The 21,504-nt window shown below is 40.1% G+C and overlaps 1 protein-coding gene across 8 annotated transcripts in view; it reads left to right on the top strand.

The window, feature by feature from the left end:
* Window positions 1-20,708, top strand: part of LOC110986312 (osmosensitive cation channel TMEM63C-like) — a 58,382-nt gene extending 37,674 nt beyond the window's left edge. For all 8 annotated transcript variants that reach the window (XM_022248077.2, XM_022248078.2, XM_022248083.2 and 5 more), the window contains 3 exons: window positions 3,780-3,947; window positions 15,024-15,190; window positions 16,148-20,708. In XM_022248077.2, the coding sequence (XP_022103769.2) occupies window positions 3,780-3,947; window positions 15,024-15,190; window positions 16,148-16,321 (509 nt within the window). In that variant the 3' untranslated portion in view covers window positions 16,322-20,708. The remainder of the gene's footprint in view (window positions 1-3,779; window positions 3,948-15,023; window positions 15,191-16,147) is intronic.
* The last annotated feature ends 796 nt before the right edge of the window (window positions 20,709-21,504 follow it).

Below are 21,504 nucleotides of genomic sequence, written 5' to 3'. Positions count from 1 at the left end.
TCTGTTTTGTGGAATGGTCTGTGCACTTTCTTGTCTTACTGGGTGTTTATTATACTGTACATGTATTTTTAACCTTAACAGCCCTGAATCCTCCAATTTTAATATGATTTTGCACACACCCTAGGGAGTTAGGGTTAAAAATGATTCACATTCATTCTGAAATAGTGGTGCCCCCCCCATTTTCACATGGAAACATTTTGTGGTTAATATACATATTCTGCTTAGTTTGCAAGATCTTAGTGTCTATCAGGGAATATGGTGCAAAACACAGTCTAGGAGACCAGTCCTGTTAACAATGATGTGTCCCCAATGCAGGTTTTCAAAACCACACAAATTGTGCACATGTGAATCAGGATGGAGGCTGTAATTTAAGTGAAACAATAGACCACTGCATGCAAACGGAGTAAAATCTACGTACAGGTGCTGCCAGTTATAACATTGAAATGGGCATTGATTTTTTTGGTTTAAAAATGGGAGTCAATGTGTAGTTTCAATCCAGTTTTCGCCCCTTGCTGAAACACATAAAGAACAGGTTTTGGGTTGCTAAAGACTGAGCCAAAAATGTAAAAGCATGGAGGAAAACCTGGCTAACGGGATGGTAACTTATTAGCCCCTGTTTTCTTTGTCTTTCTGTCATGCCGGTACGTACAATTTTCTAAATTTTTTTTCTGGGGGACGAGAGAGGAGGAAGGGGAAATTCAAGACAGGCAATCAAAGGAGAACCCGTATCACATGACTGATTTGTCATGGATTCACATGCTGCAGTATGTATTAACCCATGTCAGTGTACGTTCATCATCATTAAACATGTCCGGGGGCGATATAAATCGGTTGAAAGCAGGAAAAATCAAATACGAAAATGGAGTGGGAAATGAATTTCTCACCCCTGCGGATGGAGGCACACATGCATGACATGAGGGAATATTGGGACTGTAACAGGAGTGCGGTATCACCTTTTTTTGATTTATGGCGCCGCAGTTTTTCTTGAACACTTTCGGCTGGTCCCAAGATACTGTTAGAAGTGTCCAGGTTAAATGAAACGTGCCAGAGAGGTTCTTCATCTGGATTCACTCTGAAGACGTTGATATCTTCCGTAGGAGGTGTCTGGGTCATTCTTTGGATTACAGCCAAGGTGTTTCTGTTTCCAGCAGAGTTGGCAATTCATTTCTATCAAGATTTTGCTGCACAGAATAATCAGATCACTTTCTAGCCGGCTTTACAGCGCTCTAGAAGTGGCTACTGATACAATACTGCAAAGGGATTTGTAAGAAAATGAACTCAACAGGGATCAGACTTTTTGAGAAAAGAAATTATTTGAAGGTGGGCTTTAAAAACACCAAGCTGACTACGTGTAGTTGTGGATTTGGTGCCAGCAGTCTGCTAACAGAGCCCTCTGTTGTCCTGTGTTTTCAGTCTCTGTGTTGCCAGAATTGTCGTGGGACCTTGTTAGAAACCATGAAATTAAACATGTCGAGTCACAAAAGATTTCTTGAAGGTTGTCAATAACTTGTTCAAAGTGCTTTTTTACACTTGCAGTGATGGATAATTTAAAAGCATCATTTATTAGACTTTATTCCACCGTTTTCCTCAAATTAGTTTCTGCAAGGGGAGGGAGCTTCAAGGGGCAGGCTGGAGCTTTGACTATCTAACCCCAACTTCTTGACAGTTTCTCTTCCTGGCAAATTTTTACATAAATGTAATTGCACCGATGTTCACGCAGTTTTGTAGTGATGTGACAACTACACGTAATTGTGTAGTGCAAGCCCCTTGGCTACCTGGCTATAAGGGCAAACACATGTGCCACAGAACGTAATAAAAAAAACTCTGAGAAATGTTAAAGTTGAGTCATTTGCATTTGGCCATTTTGCCAGGATGCAGAAAACTCCTGATCCACTCTTTGAATAATCTTAAGTGGTTCAGTTGATCAGATAAAATGAGACTGCATCTTCCTGCATCAATTTATGCGGGCTCATCACAGGGAACGGATGAAAATATAACTGGATTGTTGGATTTCAAGCTCATCCCAAACTTTAATTGTATTTCCTGGCGAGTGATAAATTCTGTTTGGCTCCTGGATGGCTATTTCTTCCCCAGACACTGGAATGGACAGTTTCTTGGTGAATTTCAGCTTTTAGTAATATAGCAGTAGGCAACATTATTTACTCTCTTGCAAATTGACAGTGATTTTTACAGGTTGCTAGGCTGAAGTTGCCTTGGATTGCTCCCCCAGATGAGAATACTGAAACAATCTATAGACTATGTTGATCTTGCAAATAATACGTTCTACATGTACCTGTACATGTAAGTTATGTTTCCTGCTTAGAATTGCCAGAATTGAATTAGAATCAGCATTGCTTAGAAATCCTCTCTGATTGCATGGATGGCCCAATCGCATCACATTAGCATACGTGTATTTTCCAAATTGGCACTCTGCAGGCACTTAGCCAGGGTTGGTTTTCCTGTCGCAAAATGGAATTTTTGTCTCTTCAGTTAAATTACAAAATTAAGCCAGGAAAACACTGGCAAGATAATAGTTTCACCATTTTTCTTTTACATTTATGGTCTGTTTTGACCATCTCAATTTTACATTTACATGTATAATCCACTGACTGTCCCAATAATTTTTGTGCATTTTTGTGTTGCCTTCAACTCAAGATGCTGAAGGATTCACTTGGCATTATTGTTACATGATTTTGCTGAACTTGATGTGTTATGTGACAGCATATTCATCGCATTCTGAATTAGCTGTTTGTAATTTGCTCAGGTTGAATAAACTCTCACCCCCTTAGGGTGTCTAAAACTCTTATTTAAATTGGAGGATTGGGGAACTGGCATCAACTGGAAATGCATTTAATGCATGGACGCTTTACACAAGTACCGTTACATGTATCAACTTACAACATCCAATGAGTCAACTGTCCAACCTTTTCCACTGTTTTTTGTTTGTTGGGTCGTTTGTTTATTTGTTCATTTTTCAAGACTTCATTTTTCAGACTTCACTTCTTTAAAAGAGGAGAGATTAAATGTTCCCCCCTAGTGTATTTTTAGGATATTTTATTTCATTTCCTCCAGTAGTAGGATTTGTCGGTTTTCAAATGATGGAGCAGCTGTCGTATGATGCTCTATGTGGTTTCTACCCTCTACAGAAATGTACATGTACCTTTGGGAGTCTTATTGCTTTGGTTCCTGAATGAATTTACTGGTAGTGGACATGGCTGAGATTTAAACTTGATAGATTGTCCCCAGCCCCTTCAGGTACAGTTACAGTGACCTGATTATGTAGAATCTTGTTGAATTGAGTATGGTTCGGGGTACAAGACAAGTCTGTGGATCTATAGTAAAGATTGCGGTAACACCATGTATTTATCTCTTCTTTGAGTATGTGTGGTTCTGAGAAGAACCTGGGAATAACTCGACGTTTCGAACAGTGTACTCTGTCCGTCTTATAAGTCTGTGGAGTTGTACCTGAGAAGTGGCAAAAGGAGTTAGTCTTGGTTTTGGTATTTGTCTGTTTTGTTGTAGGTTTTTATGGATTTTTAAAAAATTATATTGTCTACAGTACATGTATGTGGCTGGACACACCCTACATGCACAGTTCACTCAGTGAGAATGCAGAAAGTACTGAAATACCTGTATAAGGGTACTTTTCAACACCATTTGTGTATCTTATAGAACCAACTATCTGAGAAAGTTGCCTTGTGGTCGAAACATTTCAGTAATCCTGTCCTGTCCAAAACAAACAAATTTACTGTGTTTTATTTCTGCTACGTTATTTGCAGGTCTCCTGTACATACTCTTTAAGCACATGGTGGACCGCTACAACATCTACTTTGCCTACAAGTCATCGCGCATTGATAAGGACATCCACAACACGGCCATCAACTTTGTGGTCGTTGCTGGCATGCTGCTGCAGCTGTCTGTCTTGTTCTTCTCAGTGCTGAGGCTAGGTAAGTTCAAAGGTCAAGGAAAGCAATTCTGGCCATTCGACAAAGTGATAAAATTTTTCACAATGGTTAACTTCTTAAATCTTTTGGGAATTGTCTTGTGCACGTGCACATACATGTACATGTATATCATTAGAGGGTGAAATTTAGATACAAAAGTGTTCACACATCCTTCAGCTCTTCTTCCATTGTTCAGCAAGACTGCATGAGCTGTCATGTGTTGTGTTATCCACTTTGTACTGAAAATTAGGGTACTGGCGGGAAAAAGGCCCCCCCCTGTAATTTCACCTTTGTGTTTAAATAACATTCACAATTTCGCTGATGTCCATGCGTGGTTGATTATTCACTCACATTCAACGACTAAACACACATGCTTGTTTGGGGACGAGCAAGAGATGATGAGATGGAGTCGTGGTAATGATGTGCCACTTCCCATGTGCAAAAGTACACCTGTGTATTACTGGAAATGTTGAAATGTACAGTAAGTACAAAAAGTGCCAGCCGTTACATTCACAGTGCTGGATTTTGGAGGTACATGAGGCAGAATTGCCTTTGGGCTGAAGGGTTAAGATAGATCAGGGAAGTGACAAGACTCTACATGTACATGTGCTGTGCTAAGCCCATGCATATCACGAGTGTGGGAATCTCACAAGGGCTTGTTGTTTCTGAGATGTGCGTCTGTTTTAAGATGTGATCCCCCAAAAAATTGAAAGGCAGCTTTGGTTTTCAGGAAAACTGGCAACATTTTGGTCGGTATGTTGATGTTGATCCGATGATGTGTGCCGAGTCATTATACAGTACTTCAAATCTGAATTCTACATGTTGCATTTTAGAAACCATTCTGTTTGTCTTCAATTTGTATGGTCAGCCAAAGTTTGCAGAAAAATTACGCTTTGGTTGATTCTTTATTTTACCTCAAATTCATTTAAAATGTACATTTGTCTCATTAGTTATAAAGAGGGTTGTATTTTCACTCATTCTTAGCAGGTGTTTTGATAGCTGCGTTAGATTTTGAACACTTTGTGAGTTATTCCTTTACGTTTGCACTGATGGCCAGCCATAGATTTAGCAGCCACTTGTAGGAAAAACATAAACTGTGACGTTAAAAACCCCAGACCCTATTCACCTTATCGTAACTGTGCAAGAAGTATACTACTTCAGTAGTTGTTTTGTGATTTGCCATAATATCGTTTCAGTTGCTGCTCTAAGGTATCACCCGAGGCATGCATTATGCAGTACAAGCAGGGCTTAAAACTCAGTTCTCATTGTGAAATTTTATAGAATACAAATCTTTCAAACCGTAAAATGAGTTGGCTTCTTTGATGTACATGCATTTCATTTTTAATGGGTGAGAAATCCTTTACTCTCTCTGTCCGGAGGGTGTACATGTAGTTGATATAATCTTTTTGATAATCCCTTTAATCCCTTTTTTTCCTCACTTGGGTTCAAATCTATGGGTACCTGTACATGTAGATTTTTTATGGTAGGGGAAATATTCAAACAGCACCTAGCCCTTTATTTTTATGTATTTCTACAGAGCAGCCCTAGATGAGTCCTAAATGTTTTTTTCCTTTTCTTTTTTCACATTTAGCATTGCAGCGTGCATGACATGTACATCACTGTGTTTAGAGTGTCCCCATCCATTTGGAATATATAGGTCATGATGCACTTAATGTGGTACTAGTTCCTGAATGTACCGTTGGTGGTGGGTGAAGAATGCTGATATGTTTTTCTTACCTTTTCATACACATGTTGTTGAACCTCTGCGTTATTCTGGCCGAATTTTTTTTTTCCACACCTACAGTACATAAACTGAGAAATATGGTGTGGTACACCTCTTAAGATGTTTTGTGTCGCTGTGTAATGTAGTTCAAAACACTCGTGTTGAAAACAAACAAAGATAAGAAATTATTGTTGTCCACTCCCATAGAAACCTCCATTGTATTGGTTGTACAACTGCCAAATGTTCTTCCTAGGAAACCCATGATACTGCTTAAGAGCTATTTAATAATATTTGACATGTTCATGAGTTGTTTGGTTCACTTGTCATGGCTGAACCATCAAAACATGCGGCCATGACTTAGCAAACTCGCCAAGTTATCTTCGGTCTTTGAGAATAGCAGTGGTCCAAAGTAATCTCCCATATTCCAACCTCCCCTCCCTCCCTCCGCGAGGCATGCAAGCTGATTTTGAGGGCTCATGAATGTGAGGAAAATGTCAGGCAGAGCCCGCGGGACTCGCCATCTAATCAAATACTAGCTTCCAGAGTGCTCCGAGTTGATCGCATCATCTTGTGACTTGAAAAAAATCGAGTCATTTCATTTTTTTGAGGGGGGGGGAGGATCGGAGGATGAGCCATTACCTGTGGCACTGACCAGGTGTGCTCTGTGTCCGTGCAACAAATCAAATAATTTCATTAGCGATTGACTGGCAGACAGCAAGACCAGTCTAGACAGACAAACGGACGCATGAAAAACAAACACTGCCTGCAGGCTAGGTTTACCATTAATGTCTGGATGTAGTCTGGATCCTGCGTTCAATCTCACATTTTCAGAGGCTCTGGAGGCTTTGTTGTATATTGTGGCTTTGCACTGATTAAAGAGGGTCAGACTTGGTTACATGTACACATTAGAACACCCTGCCCAAAGGCTCCCAAAAGTTACCAGATATTAAGATTTTAGTTTCTAGATCTGGTTCATTCTGTAAATTAGGGGTCTAATTTTTATGTCCTGTCACATCTGACATGTGATTTTGTAACTTTAGAACACGTTCTCTAACTGCCAAGAGTGATGCGTTAATGCAAATTACATGTAGATGTACCTGCGAAACAAATAGAAATGGTTTAAAATCAATTTCAGTGATATTTCCATGTCAAATTGCACAGGTCAGGTGTAACAGGGACACAAAATGTCACACTTTTGGACCCTGAATTTACAGAGTAACCCATTTACCTTCATACCATCAAGTGAATGACAGCACAACAAGCCATCATAAAAAGGCATTTACACCCCCCCCCAAATGTAATGGCATTTCTGCTCTTTGTAATGCACTGCTCATGCCCCTGTATGGATAAGTGGTCTCAGGATGATGTATTAAGTGGGCTGTAATGTTCTAGGGCCATTTATTTCACCTCATCAGACAGTCTTTATGGAACATGCGCATCATTTTTAGCCTGACTAGAACATTACGAGTGTGATGTGTTAAAAGCTTGTAAATGGATATTGTTCAGGGCTCAGGTTATAGGAGAGGTGTCTGAAACATTCAGCCTTGAGGAAATTCATGTGGAGCACCTGCTGCACCACTCTGAAGTTGCTGGATTTGAGGAGATTTCCTGAATACGTGATGACGTTGTGATTTAATCAATTCAGCCAATGTGTTCAGATGCAAATAGATTGGTTTGTAATTTTATTTTAAAGTACAGTGAAACAGGTTTAGGGGGATCTTGTTAACGGACTTTTAACAAATTCTTTAGGAGTTTGGTGTTGCAATGAGTCAGAATATACCTTGCACTAACTTTCCCAGTCAACCATTAAGTGGAGAGTTACAAAATTAAGATAAGCATCAGTAAAAAAATTGCAAAATTTATGGATTTGGAATAAGTTCCTCTCATTCATCTGACCTTGTTTATATTTTTCTTTTCGAAATGCAGCATTGAGCAGTGCTGCCGCTGAGCCTATTACAAGTCCCTGCAAGTTCATTACGAGATGTTCAAGCTATTCAAATGAATTGTGAGAAAAAGCATTCCTTTGTCACTGTTTGCATACAAGTAAAATGAAGGAGCAGATTTTAGCCTCATGTCCTGATTGAGATGCGTTCGCGATCTGAGCCTTGTTCCTCGCAGGCGTTCCTTAAATTTTGATGCAATCCATCAAGCATACAGTAGAAAGTCTGGCAAATTCTACAAAATCCCCTGGAAAGCAATGTCACTTGATCACTTTACCGACCAGCAAGGTGGTCATGTTAGATACCATTAGAATTACACATAGGGTCACAGACCATGTGGTTTTTGGTTACATAAACGGTATCCTGCATTTGTTTAACCATTATTCTGAACAGATTAATACATGTACATGTATATGACTCAGATAAAGAATCTTGCCATTATGAAAGTTGCTATGGAAAAAAAAATGGTGGAAGTTCCTGGGTAGCGGCAGGAGGGACTTCTTGTAGATACCAGCCACATCTTTGCCACATCCACTTCATTAGACACAGTCTGAAGAAAGGCCAGTATGTTATTGCCCTTGTTGGTCTAAGATGCGGGGTGCAAGAGTGTGCATTCTACATGTTGAACGTGACACCAAAGGGTAGATTTGAGTGACGAAGGTAATCAACCATAGTTCGGCCAGTGTTGCCCTGACGACGGATGGTGTAGACCATCTAGTCGACCGTGTGCATCGTGAACAAGTAGTGGGCCATCACTTGAACTTTAGTTCATGCCCATTCGCTTCAAGTTTATAAGATTACTTCCTGCATGCTTACGAATGATCTTGTCACAGGTTTAGTGGTAATAAATAAATGATTTTGGATTTATTGCCCTGAACAGACCGCTACCACTTGTTTTACATACGAAGTGTGGACATTCCTTTGTTCTCCTGTGGTTAAGGTAAATGCTCCTTTTCTCCCACTAGGATAACTCCTTCGTGCTGGATTTTTGATGATGATTTTCTGGACTGTTCCTCTTCATTTTGCCACGGATAACCTTGACCCCAAAATGGCTCTGAAACTGTCTTTCAGAGAGGGGAAAACATTGTGTGGACGTGTGCAAGTCCACACAATGCCATTGTACCCTGCATTATTTGGACTTCTTTTGTGCAGAGGTCCACACTATGTATGACACGCCTGCACAAGCAATCACATGCTGATTAATTGTGCAAAATGAATTCCAAGTCACAGAACATGCTATGATGTTTCCAAACTCTTTACAATACCTGTTGTTTCAACTTACCATGGTATCCTGTGGCTAAGCCACCCTGTTTTAGCATTGCATTGTGGGATACATCTGCAAGTAATCGGCTCAATGGGTCTGTTACTTTGGCCAGGCCCATTTAAGCACAAATGTCACTTGAGCAGGCAGTCGCACTTACACGAGTCAGCACATAGTGCAAGGGGAATAATCAAATGCGCTGTAGAAAGGGAAGATATTCAGCTAGACAAAAAGCAACTCCCATTTCAAATCTTGAAAGGAATATTGCCAGCCCTTCAGATACATGTTCATTTAGGATGAGGTCTAGTCATCAGGCTATCGTAGTACTGCTGCATGTACATGTACCCACCTGTATCCATTACATTAGAATAATTTGCGTTCTTGTCTGTAGCAGAGTATTGAGGCAGCAAGGTGTCAGGTGTGGGTTTTGTCTGTAGCCATGACTGCACATTTTAGTTGCCAGGGATGCAGCCAGATAATCATAATACAGTGACATTTACAGCAAGGTACTTACGTGGGAAGGTGCTAAAGAAAGAATCGTGAATTTGACCGTGATGGATTAATTAAGAACCAGTATGAAGTGCTCCGTTGTAAAAAAAGAAAGGAGAAGGTCTTTTCTGGATTTAAAGCTTTACCATTTGAACTGCAAGTTGTTTAGAAAAATTTTGTTTTGTTCAACCTAGATGGCATGTTGTGGTAATGAGGTGAATGTATGTGCGTTGAATCATAAGAGACAATGGAGGACACAGGTTGATATTTGTGCATATTGTTATAGAGACGTTGCATTACAGTTTAGCTCATAATATTCCCCTGAAATAAAAATTTATTGCATTGAAAAAGTGTGGGTTTTTTAAATGAAATCCCAGTTAAAATCTGAAGTCTGTCTTTTAGGTACTCCTTTACTCTTATGCTTTTGTTTGCTGAATTAACATGAACCTTTTCATTTAATATGTACCTTCATTGTTTGAATAGTGAAGATTAATGGGAATAATGAGGTTTAATGGGGATAACGACGTGATAAAGATCACAATGAGGAGAAAGTCATTTCATTAAGCACCTGTCTCAGAGGTTGGTGAACATTTAATAATTGGCAGTCGGGGGCATAATACTCCCATGAAGCTGAAATATTGACACCCTGATAAAATTTCAGAAGCCAGAAATAGGCCTCCTAGCAGTTTTTGTTTCCGTTTGGTGTTTTTTGTTTTGTTGAAATTTGTTTTATGATGGTTTTGTTTGGTTTCTTTTCAGGGCACTTTTTAAGTGACAAATGTCAAGCAAGTTATAACTGCTCAGTTCTATTACTAATGCTTGTGAAAGTCTACACATGTACATCATAAAGCAGGGTATATTCACATTCCATTATAAATTAAGAAACTGTTCAGTTCTCTTGTAGCTTGTATCTTCAACTTCTATTGTTCATATTCCTCATCCCTTTTTTTTTAAAATTATCAGAAAGCCAAACCTGGAATGAAAGTCAAGGGGGCGTGGTGCCTCCCCTTTAAGATTCATTTTCCAAAGCAGCCATTCAGGGAGGTCGTCAGTAGGATGACAAACACTCATTGCGTTTACACGGAATGAATTTCTCACAAATGTTAATGCCAGGCACAGAGTGAGTTCATGTTACACTCTTAGGGTCCATTAATTCGGCTTGTAACACGCCGCACATGCCCGTACATGTAGCTGAGTGCACGCACGGTAATATCCCCTTGCACCTGGGCATTTATCAAGGGGGCCTTAAGTGGGGGGAATGCATTACTATTCCACATAGGGCTTTTCTGAAGTAATGCAGGCACGTTTGGTGCTTAGGAGTTTTTTCAATCATCATTTTTTTTCCTGATGGTTATTGAGATTGAAGTTACTAAATGCATGTGACTTGAATGGGTATTGTGAAACAAGATATAAGGATGAAAATATGATATCTATAGATTCATAAATCAATAATATAAAACTGATATAAATAATATAAACTTGTTGAATTAAGCACTATGGTAATCGTGCTTAATAATGGTGTGAATTTTATTTTTGATAACAAAGTACATGTAATTTCAAAGGATTGTGGAAAATATTGTGGAATAATTCTTTGTCTTAAATGGTGATAAGCTTCCCTGGTGAATTTGTTTTTATTGAAGTACACTCATACCTTGTAAAGACACCTTTAGTTGCTGTTTTTCTTTATTGCGAAATGTTCTGGCATTTTTAATAATTGACGAAGCTTGGGGACATTTGCCATGTCTTGTCAAGAAAGATTAACATTTTAAATTTAATCTTTCTTGATAAGACATGGCAAATAATCCTACATCTTCTTGTCCAAGATACTGGCACAATCAATGAGATTTGAAGATGAGTCATTCCAACCAGTCTGCTGTCCCATCTGAATGGTACTCTGTCAATCTAGACAGGTTGTAATTGAGGAGCAACACCGTATCCAGCCAGATATCCCTCCTGAGACACAGAGTACCTGCAAGGAGTCCTTAGCTTTCTAAATGGTCGTCCTGAAATTCTGTGACGTTGACTTGAAATGTGTGTAATTACTGACAGGAATCTGCAAAAAAATTCTCTAAGCTTCTCGACATAACAGGTGGCACTTCCATCTGCGTAATGAGACTCCTCAGAAAAACTGTTATTCACAAGCTAATGAAGTCCCTCGGACTTTTCTTTTCAATTTTTTTGCACACTTACATGTATGTAGTATTGTGGCTGAATTTTATCTTAATCACATTCCTTATTTGTTAAACAGATTTTTGTTTTCTATTTTGTTACGGAACAGCACACACCTTAATCCTAACGTGTCTTGACTTCTTCATGATTAAATCCACAAGTAATTTAGCAAATGGACTCTATCTCTCTCTCCAGGATCCAAATTGGTTAATACATGTGCAAACATCTTCCCAGTCTATGGCGGGTATCACCAAGGAGCAATGGCATACATAGAGCTAAGATTTTACTAGTGGGGGGAGGGGCACAGTGGGGCATCAGCATCTTATGGGGGGCACCAGCATCTTATGGGGGGCACCAGCATCTTATGGGGGGCACCAGCATCTTATGGGGGGCACCAGCATCTTATGGGGGGCACCAGCATCTTATGGGGGGCACCAGCATCTTATGGGGGGCACCAGCATCTTATGGGGGGCACCAGCATCTTATGGGGGTACCAGCATCTTATGGGGGGCACCTGCATCTTATGGGGGGCACCAGCATCTTATGGGGGGCACCAGCATCTTATGGGGGGCACCAGCATTTTATGGGGGCATCAGCATCTTATGGGGGGCACCAGCATCTTATGGGGGCATCAGCATCTTATGGGGGGCACCAGCATCTTATGGGGGGCATCAGCATCTTATGGGGGGCATCAGCATCTTATGGGGGGCACCAGCATCTTATGGGGGGCACCAGCATCTTATGGGGGGCATCAGCATCTTACGGGGGGCACCAGCATCTTATGGGGGGCATCAGCATCTTATGGGGGGAGCTAATGTTTCTCTGTTTCCTTCTTTCATCTACTCTCCTGCCTGCTTCCTTTATGGGGGGCACCAGCATCTTATGGGGGCATCAGCATCTTATGGGGGGCATCAGCATCTTATGGGGGGCATCAGCATCTTATGGGGGGCACCAGCATCTTATGGGGGCATCAGCATCTTATGGGGGGCACCAGCATCTTATGGGGGGCACCAGCATCTTATGGGGGGCATCAGCATCTTATGGGGGGCACCAGCATCTTATGGGGGGCAACAGCATCTTATGGGGGGCATCAGCATCTTATGGGGGGCATCAGCATTTTATGGGGGGCACCAGCATCTTATGGGGGGCACCAGCATCTTATGGGGGGCATCAGCATCTTATGGGGGGAGCTAATGTTTCTCTGTTTCCTTCTTTCATCTACTCTCCTGCCTGCTTCCTTTATCTTGGCGGGGGACAAGGAGTGTTGACCTGATTCTGGTGATGTTCCCAGTCATGTGTGAAATTTCCAATCATTCAGGGTTGGCTGAGCTCTCTGAACTGTTCTTTTCATCACTGTAATGACTGCCGTAGCCCAATTACTCTTACTTGGCACAGCCCTTGCACATAAATTCAGCTGCTTACCTACATGTAAATGTTGAAGGGCGGAGCAAAGGTGAAACATGGGTTTGTGCTAACTCACTTTTTGTTCTTCCCTCTTCGACTTTGAGCTGGTGTTGTATGAAATTTGGACTACATGAAATAAAGGCTCATTGACCGTAGTGCTCATGGGTGTGGAATAATAGCAACTGACTTAATCGTGAAAGGCTTGGAGTCCGTGTCAGAAAAGAGACTGGATTTCAAAGGAGTCCAAATTTCATAGGACATGGTTATCAACTGAGCATGATGCAAAGAAGGGAAATAAGGAAATACATTGAAAATGCAACATTATACATGGAGTGATTGAGAATGAAGTCCACAGAGCCATCAGCATAATTAAATAGTGCACCGCATTTCACATTATAAAGATTACAACAGAATTCGCAGTGCCACTTCAGTGAATCAGATTGCAAGAATCCTTATATACATACGTTGTACATGGGATGGACTGTGCGAGGGAAAAAGTACACGAAGCTGTATGACCTTTCCAGAGAGCTCCGTTCTGCACTGGATCAGCAGCTCAACTTTGACGAGTTTAAAGATCCTTTCCAGCATCTTATGGACCTTGATGGACATATCTCAGGGGGACGTCATAAAGGGAGCTATCACAAACCGAAGGGTTTATTGAAATCTTGTTAAGCTTTCTATCCTCATCTCAGATTTTTTTTGTCCTTCTGTTCATCTGGCTTCATGATATTTGAAACCAGTGCATTGATTCTTCCCCCCCAGCCCCATATCACTCTCACTCGTCCATCAGAGCAGCCAATTACCTCTGTAGGGTGTCTGACCTAACACACACACACACTCCTGGCGGCTTCTCCTGTTTACCATGCATATTTATTGCCAAATGAATAGTATTACCCCGAGTTCTTGCCAGTGGTCTCAGTTACTTTCATTGATGGTTGTCTGGAGTTACACAAAGGTGACAGACAGGGTGTCTGATGTGTTTCTCCAAGAACGGAAGCCATGGCTCTTGTGTTTGAGCGTTTAGCATGGTAGATAAACAAGGAGATGTTGAAGTTAAATGGCCACTCTTGAGTCAAGTTTTACACCGCCGAAATCAACATTTTTGTTTAACCTGTGAGGCACACTCATGTCATGTAGCCCCGCCCCCATGCATTTACATTCATCACAAAATATAAAGCTGACGATACAGTGTTATATCAGATGTTGTATTGTGCATGGAGAGTTGCAGACACTTGAAGCTTTTAGGCACACACCCTGATATGTTACTGAAATACAGTGCTTTTATTATTTTCATAGGTCAGTTGAACCCCTTACACGGCAAGTACGAAGGTCATGTGCATGCCTGCTGTAGCATAAATCACATGTTGTCCTGCATCAGATGGGGCTCTTAACTTAAGTACTAGTGCCACAGAATAATAATTACCTTTTCCTGTAGTGTTGAGTCAAAAAATCAAACATTTATGTTCACATTGAAATCTGTGATATTTGTTCCAAAACCAGTTATAAAGATAGATTATACAAAAACATGAAACATTGTTGAATTTACAAAGACACCAAAACTACATGTGATCGGTAAATGATGTCACCACAAATGAGAAAGATGGAGCCCTGGTTTTGTCCCTTTCCTTTGGACAAGATTATACTTTGTAGAGTGCTGGACTGTGACGTCATTTTAACCAGGAAGTGTTGTGCAAACGAATGGAATATGCACACAAGCTGGTTCTCGCGCTAATGCCTTTTACACAGATAATTGTGGGGCAGTGTTTTTACATTGGTGCGCTATATATGTTCTTCTCCCATATTCTACAAATATTGGACATTACATTCAGGAGCGTAATTACCAACTGTAATTAATACGCAGAAGATGAAAATATAATCATGAAAAGATATTCTTGAAGATAAGTTTTGATGACAGATCATCATCAACTTTTTGTCATACATTTTTACAGATGACTTGTTCATTTGTTTCCTGTTTTTTCCCCGCTATATGGCGGCTGGAAAGTGCTTCATATCGGTTCTGGAATGCCCCCTTTGGCTGTATCTTTACACCTTCAACTCAACCCAACCTTGGCATTCGGTCTAATTCCTTTCAGGTTCCGTGGATCCCCGCTCCATCCTTTTATCCGTGTTCCTGGTGCTCTGCATTGGGTTGTACATCGCCAAAGTCTGCTTCAATATCTGGATGGGATACATCCCTCCGGCTTATGATGAGTTCACCAATGTGGAAGATCAAGCCCCACCTGCAGAAGATGACGTCAAGGTATCCCACTTGACATTTCATTGATTTTATGCCCCTGAGGGTTAAGAGGAAAAGTCCTGTGCCTTCCCAAATCCAGTGCAATTTATACAGTTGCATATGCTATTTAAAGGGACTCGGGAATTTGTTTTACACACGTATTTGTGGAATTTTATAGGTTGAATTATTCAGGCTTTGCAGCTCTTAGCATTTTGCATAAAAATCAGTGCCAGATTCACATATCTGTTGCCATAGATGAGAGAACCGATCCTCTGGTTTAGATGAGAGAACCGATCCTCTGGTTTAGATGAGAGAACCGATCCTCTGGTTTAGATGAGAGAACCAATCCTCTGGTTTAGATGAGAGAACCGATCCTCTGGTTTAGATGAGAGAACCGATCCTCTGGTTTAGATGAGAGAACCGATCCTCTGGTTCCTATGAAAGTCTTAAAAAGCCACAGTTGTTTCATTGTTATTTATACAACCCCTCTGCTAGATGTTTTGTGGATTTCTATTTATCCACCAATCTACCCCAGTGACCAGACTGCCTAAATTGTTGCAGCCATGAAAATGGGCAGTTTTACAAGATGTTGAGTTGACCAGTTGTTGGAGGGTTACATGTAGGATTTAATATCAAAAAGCAAGGGCCCATTGTCAAAGAAAACTTTGTAACATTTGTCTTAAGTCTGCTTTGCTTCATTTACACATTCATGTGTTCATGTTCATATTACTTTCACAAAGCAATTGTACTGCAAAGCACACACACATATACATGTATAAAGGCATCTTCATAGTTCCGTTTATGTAGACATGACATGCCATGAGCATGCTGTCAGTAAATGTAAGGATGCATCGTCTTTTGGGCCCTGTTTGTAGAGTATTGCTATAATGTGCCTAGTCCTATTCCATGAAAGTTAAGTCTCTTCAAACAGATTGGTCATTCTTTTCACATTTCTGGTCTTTCCACCTTCTCCTTAATCAGCATTTCATTCCGGATGTGTTACAAGAAGGTGACGATACAGTAGAACACAAAGAAGGAGGGGCCGCACTGGGCAGCCATGCCCCCAAGCAGGCTTATGGCACAATGGATGGACAGGTTGGGGACCGCATACGCTATGGTCACCGAGATACACCGGACACCTCAGACGAAGAATGAGCATGCTCAGTCTGGCCAGTGATATTAAGAAACGGTGCCATCATCAGTGCATAGAACCAACTTAAATATGGCTTTGGGCTGAGCAAATCTGAGAATGTTTAGATTGGTTTTGTACCTGAACAAATCAATTTATTTGGAGATAACCAAAAAGACCGTTATGAATTGTACTTTAAATTCTGAAGTTGAACAAAGTGGTCACAATTGTGGAAGTGGTCAGCAGGTTGCGGTTCGGGATTATTGTACAGCAACGTCATGGGAATTCAAAAGATGAATGTTGATAATCAGACTGGAATTGTGACACAGGGCAAATCGTTGCCAGATGTACTCCCACGGCATCTGAGGCTTCCTAATCAAAGTGATTGTGTGGAAGGTTTCTTGTTTCTTTCAAGAAAATGCAAACGTTATTATTGAAGATGTCATTTGGAGGGTCTCCAGAGAAGTTTAGAATAAGTTTGGATAGATTTGTATTTGGAAAAAAATGTAGACGTGGGGTTATATTAGATTTAAGGTTTTGTTTGTAGTCAATTTTTTTATTGTAAGGTCAGTTCCCATAATAAAGATACTAAAAAGGCCACAATTTTATTTGCAGTTCCAACATATATTAAGGGCATTTGAAATTGAACTGTCAGTTTTTGCCAGAAAGTGAAAAGTCAGATTAAAAGTGATACAAAGTGAAAGATATTCTCTACTTCGTACTTTTCACTGCAGGCTTCTAGCAGTGGACCTGTCAAGGATATTAATGCCGAGTGTACTTGAAACTGAAATCCCAATTTACAATTTTGCCCAAGTGAGAATCGAACCCAGGTCACATAGATTGAAGGCGAGGTTGATGTAAGTGTAACTATGCCAAACTGGATCCCACTGCAGGTGGTGACCAGAAGACTGTATCAGCAAAATACATATACTTGTTTGTCAAATCTGATGGACACTGATGTTTAAATAGATTATTCCACATGAAGAAAAAGGTCATCCCATCTTTATATCTTAATTATCCACAAGGTGCAAGTGGGGGGGGCACGTTGGTTTATCCTAATCGGATTCCAGTGGCTGCTGCACAGAATTTCAATAGTTAAGGGATTGTGCACATTCTGTTGTCAAATTGAGAGCTTGGCATATGGAAAGACCAAGCTGGTCAGTTGAATAATCCATTAAAGACACAGGAAGTAAGGCCCAGTTAAGAGAGACTGTGATGCTATAGTGTAATTGAACTTGACTTATTGGCAACACGATCAGAAAAAGTAGAGAAGGTTTTCTGCTGGGATGACCGTGACTGACGGACCTACTGGAGCTCAAGTGCAGCTATTTAGTGTTGAAAATAAATTAAGCGAAACGGTGAGAGCACTAGAAAATGGGCCATCTCCATAATCATTAATTTTAAACAGCGAGATTAGGATGTTTATGTCAGTGTAAGGAGAGACACCAGTTTCTTGGACATTAACATGTCATTCTTTCATCTTTTTAGGCAGTTCAGCAGGCACTAGAAGCTTTTTCTAATCAATTCCCCCCCCCGAATAAAATCTGTTTGAAGGTGAACTTCGTGTATAACCTTTTCTACTGTTTTTCTTAAATTCAAAAATTAAAAAAAATGTTGACATATTGACTCATGAATGAAATAGTTTAGTCACCTTGTTTTCATCAGAGCCTCCTGTTACTATACCTGCGCTCATGATATTGGGAAGTGTTAGTGGTTGACTGCATAATATTCTGTGTAGCAGTTGTGTAATCTTAACTGAATGTGTACATATGTGTATGTAGCAGATAATCTTAAATGTCGAATATGCACATATCAAATATTCCATGCATATATTACAATAAAACTAAATTTTCTGATCAGTTCTCAACTTGTAACTACAGAAGCCTCTTAGAATGAGCTATTTTATGCATATACACAATCTTCAGAGTGAGGCATATATTCTTTAACTATTGACCCCTCCTCATGTGTAATAGGCCTGACAGTAGACTTACCCCAGTGAGGGTCACCAGCATTGGTTAGGAATAACTTTGCTCCTTTAATGTTGATGGCACGCGTGTAGTCTTAATTTATGCAGAATTGGCCGTGCTTTTTTTTACAAGATAATTTTTATGCGATCTGTTGAGTGGAAGTGCTATTGTATTTTGTGTTATGTTATGTTATGATATAGTAGTCAAAGTGACGTGTTTACCAGTACTTAATGTTGCATAGAAAATCAGTCTATTCATTCAGATTTTGAAATGTCACTTTGTCCTCAAGTACTTTCATCATTAATACGTGTATGTGCAATATATAGGTGAATTTGTTAAACCCAGGCAATGATGTGCATTAACGCAAGTTTGTGTGGTTTGTTGATATTTTATTGAAAAGACTTACCAGTGCAGCGGCCCGGCTGCTGTTGCTGAATGCTGATGTGTATTTATGTGAGCCACGCTGGCCACTGTGAAGAATGGTGTGCGAACCGGCCATCATGGCCATCTCGCATTCCCCGGCGGCTATACCAGGCATGTTGTAATGTGTGAGCCGTCACGACTGAATGAGCGTGAAGGCCAAAATTGAAGGGTAGGCCAGTTGTTGGTTTTTGGATAGAGTAACCTTTCCATTTAATTCTGAATTTTTTAGCTGGATTAGATATTTCAAGTAGTCATTTTTTAACCTGTGTTGACGATTACATTGTTCGTGCTTGGTCGAAAATGTTGAAACAATGCCGGAAAACAAAGACGCAAAGCCGCCGGAATAACGTCACATTGTGTCACCTTAAGTTACCCTGAGTGTTATTTACCATTGGAAAGCTTTTTTTTGTAGAATTTTAAAAAATACCAATATTCAAATTTTCAAAATTCCTACTTTCAGCTTAGTTTGTTGGTGACAGGTCACATGACTGGCGAAATGGCTACCATGGCCGTCTTGCATGCCTTGACCGTTTGATTGTGGCAGCACGGTGACCAGTTGTGTTCACCACGCCTTCATTGCCTATCATGTTTGTGTCCCGGCCAAATCGGCCACTGTACACAGAACGCGATGCATGCATTTTACATTGTCCCAGTAAACCTTTATTTCCTACTGTTTTCTAGACTAAGTCCGCTGTTAGTGATCAAATAATAAAAACGCCACTTTATCATGGATAACGGTACAAGCTCCAAGGCAGATATTCTGAAGGTTAATCACAGAGAGATGTACGGAAGTGTTCTATTTGATTTATTCTTCATAATGCATAAGCTGACTTTAAGTATAGATTCCCTGCTATGTCGAGAAGGTAAATTTTCCATATATACCGGAAAATAATATTTGACAATAAGATTTACGTCTAAGAATTTGTTTGCATTTAATAAATTGGGCTTTATAAACGGTTTTCATCATACATAATACTGTGAGGGCTACATGCTTCGCGCAGCCTGTAACATTCACTCGGTGTTCTCTTGGTTATCAGATTATCGACAACTGTTTATCGTGCAGTCTATCAATATAGCACCCGCATAATTATTAATGATGCATTCCACATGATACCTAGGAGAAAAGCGTGTCCGAGTAAAGAGACGTGGTGTACTCTTCAGTAAAATGTCGTGCGCCGCAAAAAGACAGGTACCGTGCGTGTAATCAGATCCAATTTTCGTATTTGCATTGCCATTATTGTATGTCAGTGCTTGTTTTCACTTAAGCATGCGCTCGAAAGTTATTAGGTAATTCCAGGTCGTCAGTCTTTCTAACTGTGTATAGAAGTCTCATAGGTTTAAGAGTAGAGTGTAATTTTTGGTACTTTTTGTCGGCTAGTTGGTAAGCCGAAAGACCATATGTTCTGAAATAATGCAGGACTGTAATATTTGTAATGTGTAGTTAATTGTTAGTGTTGAAACGAACTCATTTGAAATGTTTACCAAAAGCTGTCCTGGATTCTTACATTATACTACATTGTACGTGCCGACTGGTCGATGCATTGCTTGTGGGCATAGGGCAAACATATTATGTTGAGATGTGTGCGTGTGATTTCAAGCACTCACCGTTTATTTGTCGACATGGTAAACGATACACCGAATACTACATGATACTATCCCGTCGGTCAAAGTGTATAATGGTTATTAACCGTCATTAATTGGACTGTGTGTCTACAAAATCTGCTGTGTACAAATTACAGTCCACTTTTTCCCCATTGGCTATTCTGTTTATGAACTTCTACAAAATAGTAGACACAGTATTATTTTGTTATGAATTTCGTGCTTAAAAATTCCACCTTCTTCCCTCGTCCCACCTCAATTACGTAAAGCTGCCTTAAAAAGGAAGAACACAAAATACCAAAGGTTCGCAAATTAATTGTTTAAAGGTAGTTGTTGCTAAATTCCGGAAGTTATTCCAGAACATTCCAGTCTTGTCTGAGGTAGTGTTTCTGCTACAGAAATAAACTGAGTATTGGCCGTAAAAGAGGACTTGCTTCGGTCTCTTCATTGGAGGCAGTGTAGAATAAGTTTCAATAATAGAGGTTGAATTTGTGCTGGATATCCTGAAATCCCTATAAATAAATCTAACCATGCCGAAGTAGCAATCTGTCCAGTATTTATATTCTTTACAAGCCACCAAAAGCCCTGTATAAAGAAAGTTGTACGACTTTGACATTAAAGTGTTCGATGTTTGTTGGTAAAAAAAGACCGATGTAAGGAAAATTGGTTTAATTCATCACTCAGACTCAAAATGTCCCAAAATAATATATATTGTATTTTGTTGGAACTTCAACATCCTTATGTAACATCTTTAATTATTTCCATCAAATTAATAATTCTGTACTTGAAAACATATACCCGAACGTCTCCAGTTTGTATATTTTAACCTTTATATCCCATTGTCTTGTTGATTATAGGGTCACCCTACCCTAGTTTTTAAAAGTTCAATGTCCCAAAGAAACCAGCTTTGTTGAATCTGATATATAGATGTAAATCCAGCATGCACCTGCCTGCAATTTACTCGAGACGCCACGTGCTGTAACTGAGTTTATAAAACGTAAATTGCCGCTGCATGGCCGCGCGTACTTACGTGAACTTTTTAAACTTCAGTTTACCTACTGATGACAGCGTTCAGTATTTTCTTGATTGGCTCACACGACTTACAAGATAAGTGAAACTGATTTTTCACTTGTGTGGATGGACGAGGTGACCAAGGGCGATACCAGAGTCAATTGTGATCCGAGATTTATAACACTGTGTGATTTTATTTTTGAAAGAAA

This window comes from Acanthaster planci, linkage group LG01 (assembly GCF_054643075.1).
Source record: "Acanthaster planci isolate LZ-2023a linkage group LG01, COTS_SCS, whole genome shotgun sequence".
NCBI lineage: Eukaryota > Metazoa > Echinodermata > Asteroidea > Valvatida > Acanthasteridae > Acanthaster > Acanthaster planci.
The sequence above is the reverse complement of the archived record's forward strand: the minus strand, read 5'-3'. Positions and strand labels throughout refer to the sequence as shown.